The sequence below is a fragment of the Suillus paluster genome, assembly GCF_016628075.1.
Source record: "Suillus paluster strain FC165 chromosome Unknown EDB91scaffold_27, whole genome shotgun sequence".
NCBI lineage: Eukaryota > Fungi > Basidiomycota > Agaricomycetes > Boletales > Suillaceae > Suillus > Suillus paluster.
In genome coordinates, this window is record NW_024537587.1 from 218,406 (window position 1) to 233,913 (window position 15,508).

General features: G+C 47.9%; 4 protein-coding genes across 4 annotated transcripts; 2 read left to right on the forward strand and 2 right to left on the reverse strand.

Moving 5' to 3' along the window:
• Positions 1-208: 208 nt before the first annotated feature.
• Positions 209-2,045, reverse strand: EDB91DRAFT_1134278 (uncharacterized protein). The gene is made up of 7 exons (XM_041318769.1): positions 1,770-2,045; positions 1,452-1,660; positions 1,225-1,395; positions 787-1,122; positions 482-740; positions 346-431; positions 209-287 (listed from the first exon to the last, which is right to left on the reverse strand). Exons 1-5 carry the CDS (start codon positions 2,005-2,007, stop codon positions 645-647), a joined length of 1,050 nt encoding a protein of 349 aa, XP_041176992.1. The 5' UTR covers positions 2,008-2,045; the 3' UTR covers positions 209-287; positions 346-431; positions 482-644.
• Positions 2,046-4,229, forward strand: EDB91DRAFT_1134282 (WD40-repeat-containing domain protein). Its single transcript, XM_041318770.1, has 10 exons — positions 2,046-2,149; positions 2,200-2,392; positions 2,442-2,594; positions 2,651-2,770; positions 2,821-2,920; positions 2,970-3,037; positions 3,090-3,283; positions 3,339-3,445; positions 3,496-3,654; positions 3,705-4,229. Exons 1-10 carry the CDS (start codon positions 2,131-2,133, stop codon positions 3,918-3,920), a joined length of 1,329 nt encoding a protein of 442 aa, XP_041176993.1. The 5' UTR covers positions 2,046-2,130; the 3' UTR covers positions 3,921-4,229.
• EDB91DRAFT_1336691 (uncharacterized protein) lies at positions 4,218-6,671 on the reverse strand. The gene is made up of 3 exons (XM_041325546.1): positions 5,176-6,671; positions 4,933-5,125; positions 4,218-4,874 (listed from the first exon to the last, which is right to left on the reverse strand). Exons 1-3 carry the CDS (start codon positions 6,603-6,605, stop codon positions 4,350-4,352), a joined length of 2,148 nt encoding a protein of 715 aa, XP_041176994.1. The 5' UTR covers positions 6,606-6,671; the 3' UTR covers positions 4,218-4,349.
• Positions 6,672-6,822: 151 nt separating this feature from the next.
• Positions 6,823-8,275, forward strand: EDB91DRAFT_1134285 (Cwf15/Cwc15 cell cycle control protein). The gene is made up of 6 exons (XM_041318771.1): positions 6,823-6,996; positions 7,047-7,074; positions 7,148-7,338; positions 7,394-7,641; positions 7,695-7,779; positions 7,834-8,275. Exons 1-6 carry the CDS (start codon positions 6,884-6,886, stop codon positions 7,859-7,861), a joined length of 693 nt encoding a protein of 230 aa, XP_041176995.1. The 5' UTR covers positions 6,823-6,883; the 3' UTR covers positions 7,862-8,275.
• The last annotated feature ends 7,233 nt before the right edge of the window (positions 8,276-15,508 follow it).

Here is a 15,508-nt window from a genome sequence, read left to right on the forward strand (position 1 = left end):
GAGCGATATTGCTGTTGCGTGGACTAAACGTGCTGTGCGGAGTTGATCCTGGCTGATTTTCATCCACTTCATGCATTTTCACGCAGTCACATCTTTGTTTTCTGTCGTGTACCTACTTATCGGCCACTGGATTACTGACACATGTTGATCTATAGTAATTTACGTACAACAAGTTGCTCCAATAAAGATTGAGGACTATGCCCGAGTCAGTCTGACGCAACTGAAGAGCTGCCAACAAGGTCACCAAAGAGCGCAGAATCAAATGTCAAGAGTTGTTGATATTCTTCCTGGATATGGATTTACTGACTGAGAATCACAAATAAGATAGGCGAGTAAATGTCGTACCTGAATGATACTGGGACATGCTTCTGCCAGCTTAACACAAGTCATTTGAAGGAGAACTTTATATTCCAGTGCCAGGTCACTTGCATCTGAATAAACACTAGTTACGAAAGACCACAACCAAGGGTAAATTACCTACCTGTACCATCTGCAAACTGAGTATGACCTTCACGTTCAATGTCCATGGCAACTGCCCATGCACGTCCAATTGCATCAATGATATTGCATTTCCATAGATATATTCGGGGGGCACAGGTTTCAATGCAAGTACATAGTGCACGGATGAGAAGACACCTTAAGCTTCAAATTGGCGTCATGCGTATGGGTGGGGGGAAGGAACGGCTGGCGGGAGAAGAACATGGGTTAACTGTGGAATTAATGCCTAGAATGGCCAGTCGCTGCAAGTTATTCAGGTGTGCTGAAAGTGGCTTTGTAAAGGCATACCTTGAGCCACCTGGTAGCGCCTATTCCGATATGAGTAAGTACGGGCGGAAGCATGTCAGTCGCCGCGAGAATGGCCTCAGGATCAGTATATGCATATAGGAAGACGGTGCCAATAAGGCAGGAACCGAGGAGTGTGGATAGATGTTCGTATCGTGTGGCCGGATTTGCGCGGGAGGACGTCATGGTGCGGTCTGAGGAAAATGCAGGTGTTGGTGGAAGCGGTGCCGGTGAGGGTGGTGAGGCGAGGTCAATCAGGTGCAGAGTGGTAGGAACGGCGGCGCGAATCAGATCTGGGGTGAGCGGATCGCGCAGGTGGTTGAATGTACCACTTAAAGACTGTATTAAATAGTATCAGCATTCGAGGCTGAAATTTATGCGCCATCAAGAAAGGGGAAGGATAGGGTGCATCGCATTAATTTGGATATAATCATGACGTACAGTGAATAAGAGACCGTCAACCCCGGTGCGCTTGAGAAGTTCTGGAGGAACGCGAGAAAGCAAGTCGGACACGAGCTGAACTCCCCGCAGTTTGTAAGATGCTTCGAAATCATCGAGGAAAGTCATCACTGGAGGGAGAATCAGGTGCCAGACGGATTCATACGTGCCGGCCTGCGCGGTTGAAGTCAGACGTAAGTTTTTGGGCTTTAATCATCTGCTACACGTACATCGATGTTTCGTAGACACCATCCAAGGACATTTCCAGTACCGATACGCGTCTTCCATACCTGTCCCTCATACGCGTCTTGCGTATCCGCTGGCTGATGTAGCTTCCGCCCCGTCTGCAGGTTAAGGCGCGGATGCGGATTGGCAGCGAAAGCTGGTTTGAGGTGATGCGCCAGGATACGTGTTAGCACCAGAGGAGGGATGTATGGTTCTAGTAAGCGGGTCGAGGATGGCTATAACGATAGTTAGACACCGTCAATCTAGTCATAAAGGGGTCATACATAGTGCGAGAGACGAAGAATCATCTGCGATCCATTCACCAGGACCATCAAATGCGGCTATGCATGCAGCAATATCTGCCTGCTCGTCGACCGGTAGGCTTTTAATGCCATTCTGCATTGCGAGCAGATCGCGAAGACTTGTGAGGTTAGCACAAACATCGGTTTTCCACCTGATGAGTTGAGCAAGGATTTGTTCATCTGTAAGCTTGTCAAAGCGGGAGAATTCTTGAGGGATTGAAAGAGCCTCGAGGATATTGGAAAGTTTGGAAGAGCTCATCGCTGTCGGTGATCGAAGTACGCGACGTGGCTTCAGTGCGTGACCGACCTACAACTCTTTCCTGCTCAAATACCACTCAGAGCTCGAAGCCAACTCGAAACTATCGTTTGGTCAAAATCAAACATGAACGCTTCCTTACTCAGTACGCTTGTGCAGCGTTTTCGATAATGTGTACTGAGCTATCAAACTAAGACCCATTTACCGTTACGCACCCGACTGCTGTACAAACTTCCCTGGTCTCTGGTGCATCTTTTGCTCGTTTCGACCCAACTGGCAAATTCGTTGCGGCAGGCCGGTCAGATGGCTCAGCCGCTATTTGGGATCTCGATACCCGCGCTGCCATACGGTGGTGTGAGGGTCACGTCAAGGCTGTAACCAGCGTCGAGTGAGTGACGCTGCATTTTTCCTCTCTCGTGTTAATTGATCGTATCTAGCTGGTCGCGGAATTCGCGCTATATCCTAACGTCGTCCAAAGACTGGAACGTAATTATCTGGGATCTAGCTTCTCCGGTGGATCCTCCACTACGTTGCACCACGATACGATTTGATGCACCGGTCGTTAGCGCATATTTCCATCCAAGAAACAGGTGCGTATCGGGTCTGTCTTTCTATTCTCATACGTTGACGATAGATGCAAGCGTAGTCGCATAGTGCTTGCGCTGCTCAGCACGGGTGAGGCTTACGTGGTTGATTCACGCAAGGAGCACAGAGCGAGAGTGGAGCTGTGCGAAGCCTTAAGTGAAGGCGACGACGAACGTGCACGGTATCTGAATTGATTTCTCCTTTACGAAGTGCGCTGACGTTGGAACTTAGTTCCATTATGACTACTGCGCGATTTGATCCGTCTGGCAGGCACGTATTTATCGGAACTTCCACCGGAAACGTACTTGTATTCAATAGCAGAACCAAAACTGTAAGGAATCCCAGCCTAACAGGGTAACACAGATCTGATTGCATTATAGATGGTTGCGCGGCATCGTATAGCGGGTGCCGGTAGCATGAAGAGTCTGGAATTTGCGAAAATGGGGCGGTAGGTGACCTGTTATCCCATTTATTCATTCTGTTTACGCTTCCTTCTTCAGCCGCTTTGCTACTAACTCCTCGGATCGCACCATTAGACAGTTCATCCTCCCCACTTATCCCTCACCCGGTGTTGGCGCCGAAAGCGCGATTTTAGAAACAGAACTGGAGCCTACGCATAGATTCAACGATCCCATCAGCAAGGTCTCGTGGCACGCTATGTCTTATAGCCCTGACGGAGAGTGGCTTGCCGGAGGTAAATGGCTATCTCAGCATTATCGACTTGACTTACGCCATTTGTGCGAGGACAGGTGCGGCGGATCCGGCGACGCACAAAATCTACATCTGGGATATTTCAAATGATGGTCAATTTGCGACCGCCTTGGACGGCGGTAGAGAACCTCTTATTGACATCCATGTACGTCTGCTCTGTCATGTTACTGGTTCTTGCATTCATCATAATTTCAGTGGCATCCACAAGCTTCTCGGCTTGCCTCAACAACTAACCAAGGTTCTGTGCTCATTTGGCATTGTCCCTCTCCAGAGCGGTGGGGTGCATTTGCTGGAGGTTTCGAAGAAGCAGATGAGAATGTGATGTATGAGGAAGGAGAATCAGAATTTGACATTGTAAGCCGTACTTTCCGTTCATAATCCCCCCGTTTACTCACGAGGACTAGGAGAATGAAGCTGAGCTTGCAGCGCGGAAAAAACGCCAGGAAGATGAAGAAGTTGATATACTAGGTGGCGTCGACGACCTTGTTGATCACAAGGCGATTGGGGTTGCAGGAGATCCTGGTGATGAAGACCTTGAATGGGCTGATGACGAGCCGGACGATGATTGGCAAGGATGGAGATTGAAGGTGATTATGGTTGATGACGACGATACTTACTAGCGTTATTCCCAATTATATCGACTTTCAACCGCGAGCTGGGTCGCAGTCGCAGAGTGACAAGCGGGCTGAAAAAACGTGGTGCTACTCCCACTGCCCTCTTTATTGTCTCCGCCGTCAAGTTCATTCACGCATACTTGCGCGAATACTACTTGGTCTTAGACTCGATTGATATCATCATCAATTATTATGGGAAATCACTGCACAGCTACAACTGAGTGCCATAAGTGCATTATGTTACAACGATGCGCGGTGCAATTTCACAGATGCGACCCAACGACCTCGTTTCCTCTTGAATGAGCGGATCCGATATACAGTGTGTATCGCCATGAATATATTATCACAAGCATCAATGATACCCCATCCAATAAGTATTAAGCAGCTATGTAAAGTGATGAGGTAGCTATAGGGTTTATTATCCACATTCAAATATTACCTCTCGGACGCTACACTGGCATCGTCTCCCTCTTCTCTCTCGACTTCAGCCCATAGCTGCTCCTCAACTTTCTTACCAGCTTCCGCGTCAGCCTGATCCAACATCTCATCTTCCCGCAACTCATCTTTAAGAGCCTCCTCGTCTGTCTCATCCAAGAGCAAGGAGTCCTCCATCTCGTGTGAATCCACACTGATCCGGGTTTTCGATGGGAAACATGCATCGTAACCCGGGAAGAAAGTGTCCACAAAACCAATATCGAACGAGGCGGGGGCAAGTAATGCAGGGGTGTATATTGTACGATGAGGCGAAAGTTCAATGTCATAGCTCTGGGCGTCGGGAGAATGTCCCGAAGCGCTCGCTCGCTCATCCTCCGCACCCGCAGGGTGGCTAGATTTTTGCTTGCGCTTCCGTGTGTCCGGGAGTAAATCGCAGTTATCAAGAAGCTTTGAGAAGTGCTCCTGCCGATTCAAGCTCCTCACACCAGTTGTCTTCAATGCATGCTCAACAGCTGGTTGATTTATCTGACGGATACAAGGACGCGGATAAGTTGACTGGGAACAGGAATTGAATAATGTCTACCTGGTGCAGCGCGCTCTTCCAAACCTTTTTCTGGCCCTTGAGCTCGTCAGCCTGTTCCTTCCACATGGTTGCGCGGTGGATGACATCCGTTGTGAACGACACTACCAATGCTTGAAGGTACCGTATCAACTCCGTGGAGATGTAGGTGGCGCCAACATCATCCTCTGGATATTGTTCGAACGATTTGTATATCCTGAACCATAATAAATGAGAAAATAGCAACGGGATTCGATCAAGACGAACCCAACAAGCTTTCCCAAACGCCCAAGATGGAAGAGATCCATACCGTGTTTACTCAGGTAGGATGCATTGATCCCAGCATGTTCGAATTCGGACCTGATTTTTTGGTAACGCGTTTTTCCACCGACGTTGATACGCTTCTTGGTGGTCGCCTCGCCCGCGTCCCCAAGGTCATCGTCATCAGCTTCGGGGTCAGGTTCAGTGAGATCCGGAGTCATTGTCATTCTCCTGCCTTTCTTGCCAGAGGACAACTTCTCTTTCTCGGTCTCCTCCACCACTCTAGCCACCTTTTCTTTTCCCTTCCTCCCAGGCTTCATTCTTGCTAGGCCCACTGGTGCCACATCTTCGCCTCGGAGCTGCGCGCGCTTTCGCCGCATGTAAAGTCGCTTCGTAAGGCGTCGGCGAGATGTGGGAGAGAGTGCTGTCAGGTCCATTTCGGTCTCTGGATCCTGCGAGATCACATCAGCACTCCCTTCGCGGCTCAGACTCTTCCCTTTCTGTGCCTCCTCATCCTCGCGCAGAATTGCATCCAAGACTTGCAAATGCATATCCTCCAGCTTCTTAAGCAGATCATCTCGTTCCCAAGCGGCGATCTTACGCGCATGCCATTTTTCGAAGAGAGCTTTCCCCGCAACGACCTCAACGCTCACAATCTCATGCTCGAAAACATCCCTCTCCGAATCCTCACTCGCCATGAGTTCGTCCTCGCCAATTCCTGCCGTGACACGCCTCCTCTTCCCTCTCGGGATCATATCTGCCCTTGCCTCCCTGACTCTCTTTCTCCTCAGCGCCTCAAGTTCTTCAATTTCCCCGTGATCCTCTTCGATGACAAGAGCGGTAGCCATAGTCTCTTCTGCCGCCACCCATTCATCCGAGACTTCAATCGCGGCAGGCGCCGTCGACACAATGTCACGGCTGTCCTGATCGGTCTTGGTCTCGGTGGCGCGAGAACGAGCGCAAGAGTCCAGAGTAACGAGGAACTCTACAACTTCGATCTCGCCTTTAGTCTTTAAGGCATCTGCGATTAAGTCCGGCCGCCAGCGAGAGTAGACCGATACAGCGTGGAAGAACACGTCTACCTCTGATTGGGACCAAGAAGAGAGTGAGGAGCTCCAGACCGTTGGATTTGATTCACGTAGTGGTAGCTCAGGATCCCCTTCTACCTGTTCAGGAGGAGAAAGACCATCATCTTGGTTAGTATGTGGTGCGGGCGTAGACTCGGTTGAAGGAATGAGACCGGTGCCATCATAAAAGGGGATAGACCCAACAAGGTGGGCTCTGGTATCCCGCAAGTGTGCACGAAATGATGGAAGGTAACCCATATAGACTTCGAGCGCGTCTGCAAGGCCATGCATGGTCACTCCATCCTGATCGACCTCTTCATCCTCTGCATCTGATGGAGGGTCAGAGAAGCTGGACCGCACAGCAGACATATCTGTCTATGGTGGTGAGATGAGAGCGTCAAGAAACCGTAAGTAGAGGCTGCATACGAGCATCCTTACATATAAGTAGTAATCGAAATCCTAAGTCTGAAATTTATATCGATAACTGCAAAGTCGGCAGACTCTCGGCGAGTAAGGTCGCGGAGATTGATCCGCACCAGGTTTTATCGGAGTTGAAGTCGGCATTCAAACTTTGAGTTACGGTGCCGACACGCCGTTGATGCTTTCAGTTGAAGCTAACTTAACATACTCCGTCGACCTTCACTACAATGTCCACAGCACATAGACCGACCTGGGATCCTGCCCAAGCTCGCGATGTTAAAGGCGGTTCTCGCCAGTTCTCTGTCCGAGACATGGCAGCTCACACGAAGCTCAAATTCCGGTACTATCCATGCTTACTGTCTTTAAGTTGTGAAACTTACTATGTGACAGGCAGGCTGGACAAACATCTGTCGGTGACGTCGCACGGAGAGACTTGCGCACAGAGCTAATAGCAGCGGAGGAAGAAGCACGGAACAAGAAGCGAAAAGCAGAGGGGAAACCACCACCTACCTCTCACAAACGGAAACGCGACGGATGGCACAGCAGAGGATGAGGCCAACAAGAGGAGGAAGCTATTGCAGGAAGCTCTGGAGCTGGACAAGGACGATGACGACGACGATGAGAAAGAGGAGGGAGTTCAGTCTGGAGGGCAGGAAAACGGGGAAGAGCGGGACGAGGAAAGGTGAGCATCCTTCCGGACCCCGTCATTGACTGCTCCTTGACAGCAAAAATTACAGTGAAGAAGAGTCGGACGAGGAAGATGAGACCGCTGAGTTGATGCGTGAGTTGGAGAAGATTAAGAAGGAGCGCGCAGAAGAGAAAGCCCGTCTAGAGCGGGAACAGAATGCGACTGCTGCAGTGGCACGAGAAGCTGAGATAGCCACCTCAAATCCTCTATTGAATCTTGCTGCAGCATTAGGGCAGTCACCCGGTGTCAATACAACTGTACCAGGGACATTCTCCGTGAAACGGAGATGGGATGATGGTAAGCCACTGGTTCTTTTACCATTCGTCCTCTGCTTACATTGTTCGGTTCAGACTTGATATTTAAAAACCAGGCAGCAAATCAGAAAGACAAATCTGGACAATTCGTCAACGACCTGCTACGGACAGAATTTCACAAGTGCGTCCGATACGTCTTTTCTTGCTGTGTCGTGTCTGACTGTCTCGAACGCAGAAAATTCATGGCAAAGTTCATCAAATAACAAGATGGAGTCGTGTAAATTATGATTGCTTTATTGTAATACCCAGCTAGGCCTTCCATCCTTCGACGACTCACTCTGGCTCGACCCGAGTCTTTTGTGTTAGGCTTTTGTGGTATCTGAGTGCATGCAGGAAATATGCAACTGTTCTCACATCAGACCGGGTCCAAGTAGCACTGGACAATACAATGTTCCTGCCAGTTGGTCTACATCTGCTAGGGTCGTGCTAGAGGTACAACTGTGGGGCTAGTGACTGTTTGTGGCAGATTAGTTTGAAGTAGGGATTTGAGCGGATGTTGCAGGTGGGTAATCATGACATTTCGCCAGTGACTCCAATATTAGTTTCAAGGAATCCGCTCTACACCCGCTCACAGAATCTTTCTCACGAGTCCCAACTGCTTCAGCCTATCAGGAAAAACTTGCTCAGCATAATTTGAGATAATTACAGTCTTCAACCAGTCCCTGAAACACAATTAGTATTTTTTTCACCACTTCCTTACAACACAACAATTTTTCTAAATAATGATAATGCCCAAAAAAAGAAAAAAAAACTGTCATTCCCTTTTGATGTGTTAATATGACCAGTCACCACTTACACATGTCCACTTGTTTGACTTGTTACAATAATGTGTCATATCCTGCATACAGACCCCTCTAGACAGTCATCAATCATCTGCACCAACCTCCGGACCCCATCCATACTAGGCATTAGCACAGGTAAACTGTTAAGGTCTGTGCTGGTTAAGGTCATGCTCAAGGGAAAGGTAACTCAAAGGGCTTTGGCTTCAGCTTGTGCGCTGTGGCCCTTACCCAAGTACGTGCCCTTAATTTCTGAGAGGCAGAGGGGAAGTCCGACGGAAGTCCGGGTAAGTCCGGTGGTCAGATGTAGGGGAGTTCGGCAGAACTCCGGAAGGCTAGGGACAAATAGAGTAAGACTACTATGGACAAGTCCGGAGTAGAAATGGAACAGAGATAGACTACCCTAAGGTAGAGCCGGAGTTATAGTCTTAAGGATTAACCCTAAGACTCGGAGGTGGACAAGAGATCAGACTCAAGTCTGGAGAAGCAGAAATGAGCAGGAACTAAGATGATATTCAAACTGAGGAGGTACCGGAGTATTACAGGAGTTTATATACTGTAGATATCATGTAAGTAATCAGTCAGCAAAGTAAAAGCTATGCCTGAAGCATATGGAAAGTCTATTAGTAAGTGTACAACGGATCAAGAATGAAGTCGGAAATGAAGTGCAGAACGGACAGATCAGTAAGCAAATGGAGAGAACATAACCGGTAGCCAGAGAACAGTTATTCTAAAAGGAGATAGTTGCGAGTACAGAGATGAGGGTGGAGCACTGGGTGGACAACAGGACAGAGAACTGGATAGAGAACTGGACTTTCGCAGAGGAGGATCCGGAGGTATGGGATATGACAGTGCTCAAGGGAAGGGAAACTCAAAGGGGTTGGCTTCAGCTCATGCGCTGCACCCCTTACCCAAGTACATGCCCTTAATTTCTGAGAGGCAAAAGGGAAGTCCAACAGAAGTCCGGGTAAGTCTGGAGGTCAGACACAGGGGGAGTTCGGTGGAACTTCAGAAGGCTAGGAGCAAATAGAGTAAGACTACTTCGGACAAGTCTGGAGTAGAAATGGAACAGAGATAGACTATCCTAAGGTAGAGCTGGAGATATAGTCTTAAGGATTAACCCTAAGACTCGGAGGTGGACAAGAGATCAGACTCAAGTCCGGAGAAGCAGGAATGAGCAGGAACTAAGATGATATTCGAACTGAGGAGGTACCAGAGTATTACAGGAGTTTATATACTGTAGATATCATGTAAGTAATCAGTCAGCAAAGTAAAAGCTATGCCTGAAGCATATGGAAAGTCTATTATTAAGTGTACAACAGATCAAAGAAATGAAGTCGGAAATGAAGTGCAGAATGGACGGATCAGTAAGCAAACGGAAAGGTGTACAACTGGTAGCCGGAGAACAATACTCTAAAAGGAGATAGATGTGAGTCCAGAGATGAAGGCGGAGCGCCAGGCGGACAACAGGACGGAGAAAAGGATGGAGTCCCGGACTTTCATAGGGGAGAGTCTGGAGGTATGGGATATGACATAAACCCATGGGTATACATGTAAATTGGGCTTCTAGACATGCATGAACTACAGAATAATGTCATCCCAGCCCTCTTCCAGTTCCCCCTCTTCTCCTTCAAGGTTAGGCTTGCATGTCACAGTGGTGACAGTCTTGTCTTTCACCAGACCTGGGAGACTCCAACTACCAAGGCAAAGAAGAGCTTGTGTTGTTTGCACTGAAAGTCTTGAGCATACATAAGAAATAATGAGCTGCCCATGTGTTAAGACTGTGCTCAGGGGTAAGGCAGAGTTTGAGGGGCTTGGCTTCAGCTCATGTGCTGTGCCCCTTACCCAAGTATGTGCCCCTAATTTCAGATGTAGTCCAACAAGAGATCTATGAGTTCTGACAGGATGTTGGAGCAGAGACTCCAAAGGACGGCCGATGGACTACCAGATGAGCACAGGAAAGTCAGGCAGGGATTGGACCACCCAACAGGGGAGAAGTGGAGGACTACTGCAGTCAGAACCAACAGTAGAAGCAGAGCGGACAAGGCCGCTTGGACAAAGTCCAAAGCAGAAAGGCAACAGAGGTACAGAATGACTGGAGCTCTAGTGCTCAAGTCTGAAGGGCGGGAAAGTCAGCCAACATGTGGGAAGTCTGACAGGCAGAAAAGGCAGCCAACTGTTAGGTACTGTGCCGGGCTCAAGAAGCGGAGGGGTTGGGGCTTGGCTTCAGCTCTTGCACTGCGCCCTTAGCCGAGTACATGCCCCAAATTTGGAGTGGGTCCGACATTGTCTGACGGTAGGACAAGTAGACCGCTTTGGTCCGCTTTGAGGGTCAGGAGGTAAGTGCTACTAGTGGTGGGCCATCTAGGAGTGGAGTGGAGAAGGCAGAGGATAGTGTGGAGGGTGGATAGGAGCAAAAGGGGGATTATTGATAGAGGCGGAGAAGTAAGCGGGAAGACTTAGAGCACGGCTCTAAGTCAGAGCGGAAAGTCGGAGGTGACAACAAGATGAAACTTGTGTCCAGAGGAGGCAAGGTCCTACTGAGAATTCTCACAAGTAGAAACTGCCAGAAGACAAGTAATATTAAGACTGAGGAAAATATCTAAGTACAGGATATGTTATATACTTCTAAGTGTGAGGCAGTGATTAGGAGAACTATGTTGTAAAGCTATGTACCAAGGATATAATTTATAAGTACTTACACAGGCGAAGACATAAGTCGGAGCGGATATCAATATGTACGCGTCAGATCAGTGATCGAGCGGTAAGAGGAATTACCAGTGATCCGGAAGTAAGGGTCTATGTACCGAAGGGGAAAGAGGTTCCAGTTGAATGGAGATGTTCTAGAAGGTGACTGGTCAGGCGGTCGAGCAGAAGCATAGGAGCGGATGTGGATGGTGATTGGACAGAGCGGAGAATGGATGGAGTGGAGGTGGTCAGAAAGCGGGGGGTGATGCAGAATTGGGCGGAGCGGATATTGATATTGGAGTGGTCGGATCAGGTATATGACAGTTACATACTTACTAATAGACTTTCTACATGCCTCATACATAGCCTTTCACTATGCTGACTGATTACTTACTTGATAACTACAGTATATAAACTCCTGTAAAACTCCAGTACCTCCTCAGTTCAAATATCATCTTAGTTCCTGCTCATTTCTGTCTCTCCAGACTTGAGTTTATCTCCTGTCCATCTCCGAGTCTTTGGATTCAATCCTTAGACTATATCTCCGGCTCTACCTTAGGGTAGTCTACCTCCATTCTGTTTCTGCTCTAGACTTGTCTGTAGTAGTCCTACTCTAGTTACTCCTGACCCTCTGGAGTTCTGCTGAACTCCCCCTGTGTCTGACCTCTGGACTTACCTGGACTTCCTTACTACCTCTTGGAAATTAAAGGCACATACTTGGGTAAGGGGCACAGAGCACGAGCTGAAGCCAAGCCCTTTGAGTCCTCTTCCCCTTGAGTATGACCTTAACAGGAGTGGAATAAAAGCATGAGTTATGGATGAGAAGATTTAAATGGTAGTGAAAGGGTTGGAGGAGAAATCATAGTTTATGAGGGACAGGAGTTTGAACATGGGAAAGGGATGGTTCCCGGACATTAGTATACTCGGTAAGGTGTGAGTTCGAATACACTGTTAAGGTCATGCTCAAGGGGAAGAGAACTCAAAGGGCTTGGCTTCAGCTTGTGCACTGCGCCCCTTACTCGAGTATGTGCCCTTAATTTCTGAGAGGTAGGAGGAAAGTCCAATGGAAGTCCGGGTGAGTCCAGAGGTCAGACACAGGGGGAGTTCAGTGGAACTCTGGATGGTCAGGAGTAACTAGTAGAGTAGGACTACTATGGACAAGTCCAGAGTAGAAACAGAACGGAGGTAGACTACCCTGAGGTAGAGTCGGAGATATAGTCTAAGGATTGAATCCAAAGACTCGGAGATGGACAGGAGGTAAACTAAAGTCCAGAGAGACAGAAATGAGCAGGAAATAAGATGATATTTGAACTGAGGAGGTACCAGAGTTTTACAGGAGTTTATATACTGTAGTTATCAAGTAAGTAATCAGTCAGCACAGTGAAAGGCTATGTATGAGGCATGTGAAAAGTCTATTAGTAAGTATGTAACAGATCAAAGAAGTGGAGTTGGAAATGAATAATAAGAGACAGATCAGTAAGCAAGGCAGAGAAGTGTATAACCAGTAACTGGAGAAAAGGAGGTCTTAAAGGAGGTAAGTGTAAGGTTAGGTTTAGATCTGGAGATGAAATCAGAGCGCCAGATGGAAAACAGGGTGGAAGTCTGGGTCCTACAGGGGAGGTTCTGGAGTTCCAGGTTTGGAAATGCGGGATATGACACAGACTAAAGATCTACAGACAGGTGTACATATGTTTATATACTCTAAGTAAGTAGCATAGCATAGTAGAAGGCCATGTGCTGAGTGTACAGAATTACCAGTAAGATGACTGAGACATACGAGAAAGAGGCTTGGAAAACAGTATGTATGCGACAGATCAATAATCACTCAGGTACAGGGATTACCAGTGATCCAAAAGGAGGAGCTATGATACTGAAAGGAGATAGGACCAGTTGAGTGGTTCCTAGTCTAGGAGTGGACTGGTGAGGTGGTCGGGTGGACCGACACAAGAGAAACTGAAGGAACCAAGTGGGTCAGAAAAGTGGAGATGGTGGAGGGAGTAGGAGTAGGATCAGGCAAACCAACAGAGTGGAGGAGTGGAGCTCCAGATAGGGTCGGATGGTAGGGATATAGTGTTGAAGGAAATAGGGGTAGTGTCAGAGGAGCGGAACAGAGTCAAGCGGAGGTAGCAGGGCTAGTCCTGCTGGGATGCACTTTGTGCATTGTCGGAGAAGGAGGGATGGAGCAGACGGGAAAACAGGGGATCAGACCAGCAGTGGGGATGTCTGTGAATGGTATTGGAGGTGGTTGAATCTGGTATATGACAACAACATTCCAATATGCTACAGACCATGATATAAACCTGTCACAGACTCACTATTCCTCACTTCTCTACATCCCTTCTGTCCAAGTTGGTGTCTGGAGTCACTATCATTAGCTACATTGTTCTTTATCTTGCACAATTGATTTCTCATTCTGCCTATCTTGCGCAAGTGACCACAAACCTTAGTGTGATTAAACTAGTGATAGTTCATATAGCCATTACCTTGTTGCAAGTCCCAGAACAGATCCCAGCAAAACTTGCATAGACCTGCATACCCCACTGAAAACTGTTACCTTGTCATACCCATTACCCATTACCTCATACCACACTACTCGCGCTCCACATTGGATCCACATCACACCCCTGTCTTATCACACCGCAGTGTGCACCCGCATCTTCAACCACAACCCATCTGCATTCCTTGCCTCACATGCAACCTTACTGCAAGTGTCTGCATCGTTTGGAAGTCTACTCACTCATATCCTCCTTTGCACAAACATGCAGAAGATGATCTCTCAGTAGCAACCCCCTTGGGACAACTAGTAATACTCACTCTCATAGGAATAACATACTAGCTCTCTAGTACCTACTCAGGATTTCTTTCTCACAGCATATTGCAAGTCCTGCTAGTTGGATGTTAAGGGTCTGCTAGATCGAAGGTTCAGGCTAGTCAAGTGTCAAGGGCTCGCTAGATCAAGTATTCTGGCTAGTCTGCTTGTAGGCAGCTAGATTGGTGAACTCGAGCTATCAAGGGAAAACCTAGTAGATTCAAGTTAAGGAATACTGGTTCAGGAATCATGATATATATATGTACAGAGAAGATGGTTTAGGGCTGGTAGGTAGGTGGATGACCCTATCAAGAAATGTAAGCAAAAATAAGAGATAAGAAGTGGTACAATGTTGAATCGACCAATTGGAGAGTGGCATGAGTAATCATCTGTGTAAGCATAATAAGTAAGCATATAGGTAAATGTTCACGTGTTGGATGTGTTGATAAGCAATCATGAGACTTGATGAGTAAGAAAAGAAAGAGAGAAAGAAAATATAGCACCATTGTAACAAGGTGTTAGGTACTGTGCCAACTCAGGAAGCAGAGGGGTCGGGGCTTGGCTTCAGCTCTTGCGCTGCGCCCTTAGCCGAGTATGTGCCCTGAATTTGGAGTGGGTCCAATGTTGTCTGACAGTAGGACGAGTGGACCGCTTTGGTCCGCTTGGAGGGTTGGGGAGTAAGAGCTACTAGCGGTGGGCCGACTAGGAGCGGAGTGGAGAAGGTGGGGAGTGATGCGGAGAGGGGATAGGAGCAGGGGAATGTTGGTAGGGGCGGGAAAGGCGGAGGATAATGCAGAGGGGCGAAGGAGGATATTTGATAGGGGCAGAGTAATAAGGGGAAGACTTAGAGCACGGCTCTAAGTTGGAGTGGAGGGTTAGAGGGTTGGAGGTGACAATAAGTTGAGACTTGTGTCCAGAGGAGGCAAGGTCCTACTGAGAATTCTCACAAGATATAACTGCGAGAAGACAAGTAATATTAAGACTGAGGAAAAATATCTAAGTACATGATATGTTATATACTACTATGTATGAGGCAGTGATCAGGATAACTATGTAGTAAAGCTATGTACCAAGGATATAGTTTGTAAGTATTTTACATAGGTGAAGACATAAGTCGGGGCGGATATCAATATGTACGTGTTGGATCAGTGATCGAGCAGTAATAGGAATTACCGGTCATCCGGAAGTAAGGGTCTATGTACCAATGGGGAAGGTATATATCTAAAAGGGGAAAGAGATCCAGTTGAATGGAGAGGTTATGGAAGGGGACTGGTTGAGCAGTTGAGCGGAAGCGTAGGGCAGAATGTGGGCTTGTGATAGGACAGAGCGGAGGATGGATGGAGCGGAGGGGGTTGGAAAGCAGAGCGGATATCAATATCGGAGCGGTCGGATCAGGTATATGACAAAGGGCCAGCAGTTTGTTATGGCAAAGCCCAGCTTCGCCAACAGTGCACTTGATTGGGTCGATCCCATGTCTATTTCATGGAGTACTGAGATGGTGGAAGACTAGATGAAGGCTGTTCATCCAGAATGACTTGAGTCTAGCATCAGACCAGATACTAGAGTCATGAAGA

Coding starts and splice junctions, on each gene's coding strand:
- EDB91DRAFT_1134278 (XM_041318769.1), bottom strand. CDS start 2,007: ATGAGCTCTTCCAAACTTTCCAATATCCTCGAGGCTCTTTCAATCCCT. Junction 1,396..1,451: donor GGTGTCTACGAAACATCGAT/GTACGTGTAGCA, acceptor TCAACCGCGCAG/GCCGGCACGTATGAATCCGT. Junction 741..786: donor GCGCTACCAGGTGGCTCAAG/GTATGCCTTTAC, acceptor AATAACTTGCAG/CGACTGGCCATTCTAGGCAT.
- EDB91DRAFT_1134282 (XM_041318770.1), top strand. Junction 2,393..2,441: donor AAGGCTGTAACCAGCGTCGA/GTGAGTGACGCT, acceptor GATCGTATCTAG/CTGGTCGCGGAATTCGCGCT. Junction 2,771..2,820: donor GGCGACGACGAACGTGCACG/GTATCTGAATTG, acceptor GTTGGAACTTAG/TTCCATTATGACTACTGCGC.
- EDB91DRAFT_1336691 (XM_041325546.1), bottom strand. CDS start 6,605: ATGTCTGCTGTGCGGTCCAGCTTCTCTGACCCTCCATCAGATGCAGAG. Junction 5,126..5,175: donor CGTTTGGGAAAGCTTGTTGG/GTTCGTCTTGAT, acceptor ATTATGGTTCAG/GATATACAAATCGTTCGAAC. Junction 4,875..4,932: donor GGAAGAGCGCGCTGCACCAG/GTAGACATTATT, acceptor TGTATCCGTCAG/ATAAATCAACCAGCTGTTGA.
- EDB91DRAFT_1134285 (XM_041318771.1), top strand. CDS start 6,884: ATGTCCACAGCACATAGACCGACCTGGGATCCTGCCCAAGCTCGCGAT. Junction 6,997..7,046: donor CACACGAAGCTCAAATTCCG/GTACTATCCATG, acceptor ACTATGTGACAG/GCAGGCTGGACAAACATCTG. Junction 7,780..7,833: donor CTACGGACAGAATTTCACAA/GTGCGTCCGATA, acceptor TCTCGAACGCAG/AAAATTCATGGCAAAGTTCA.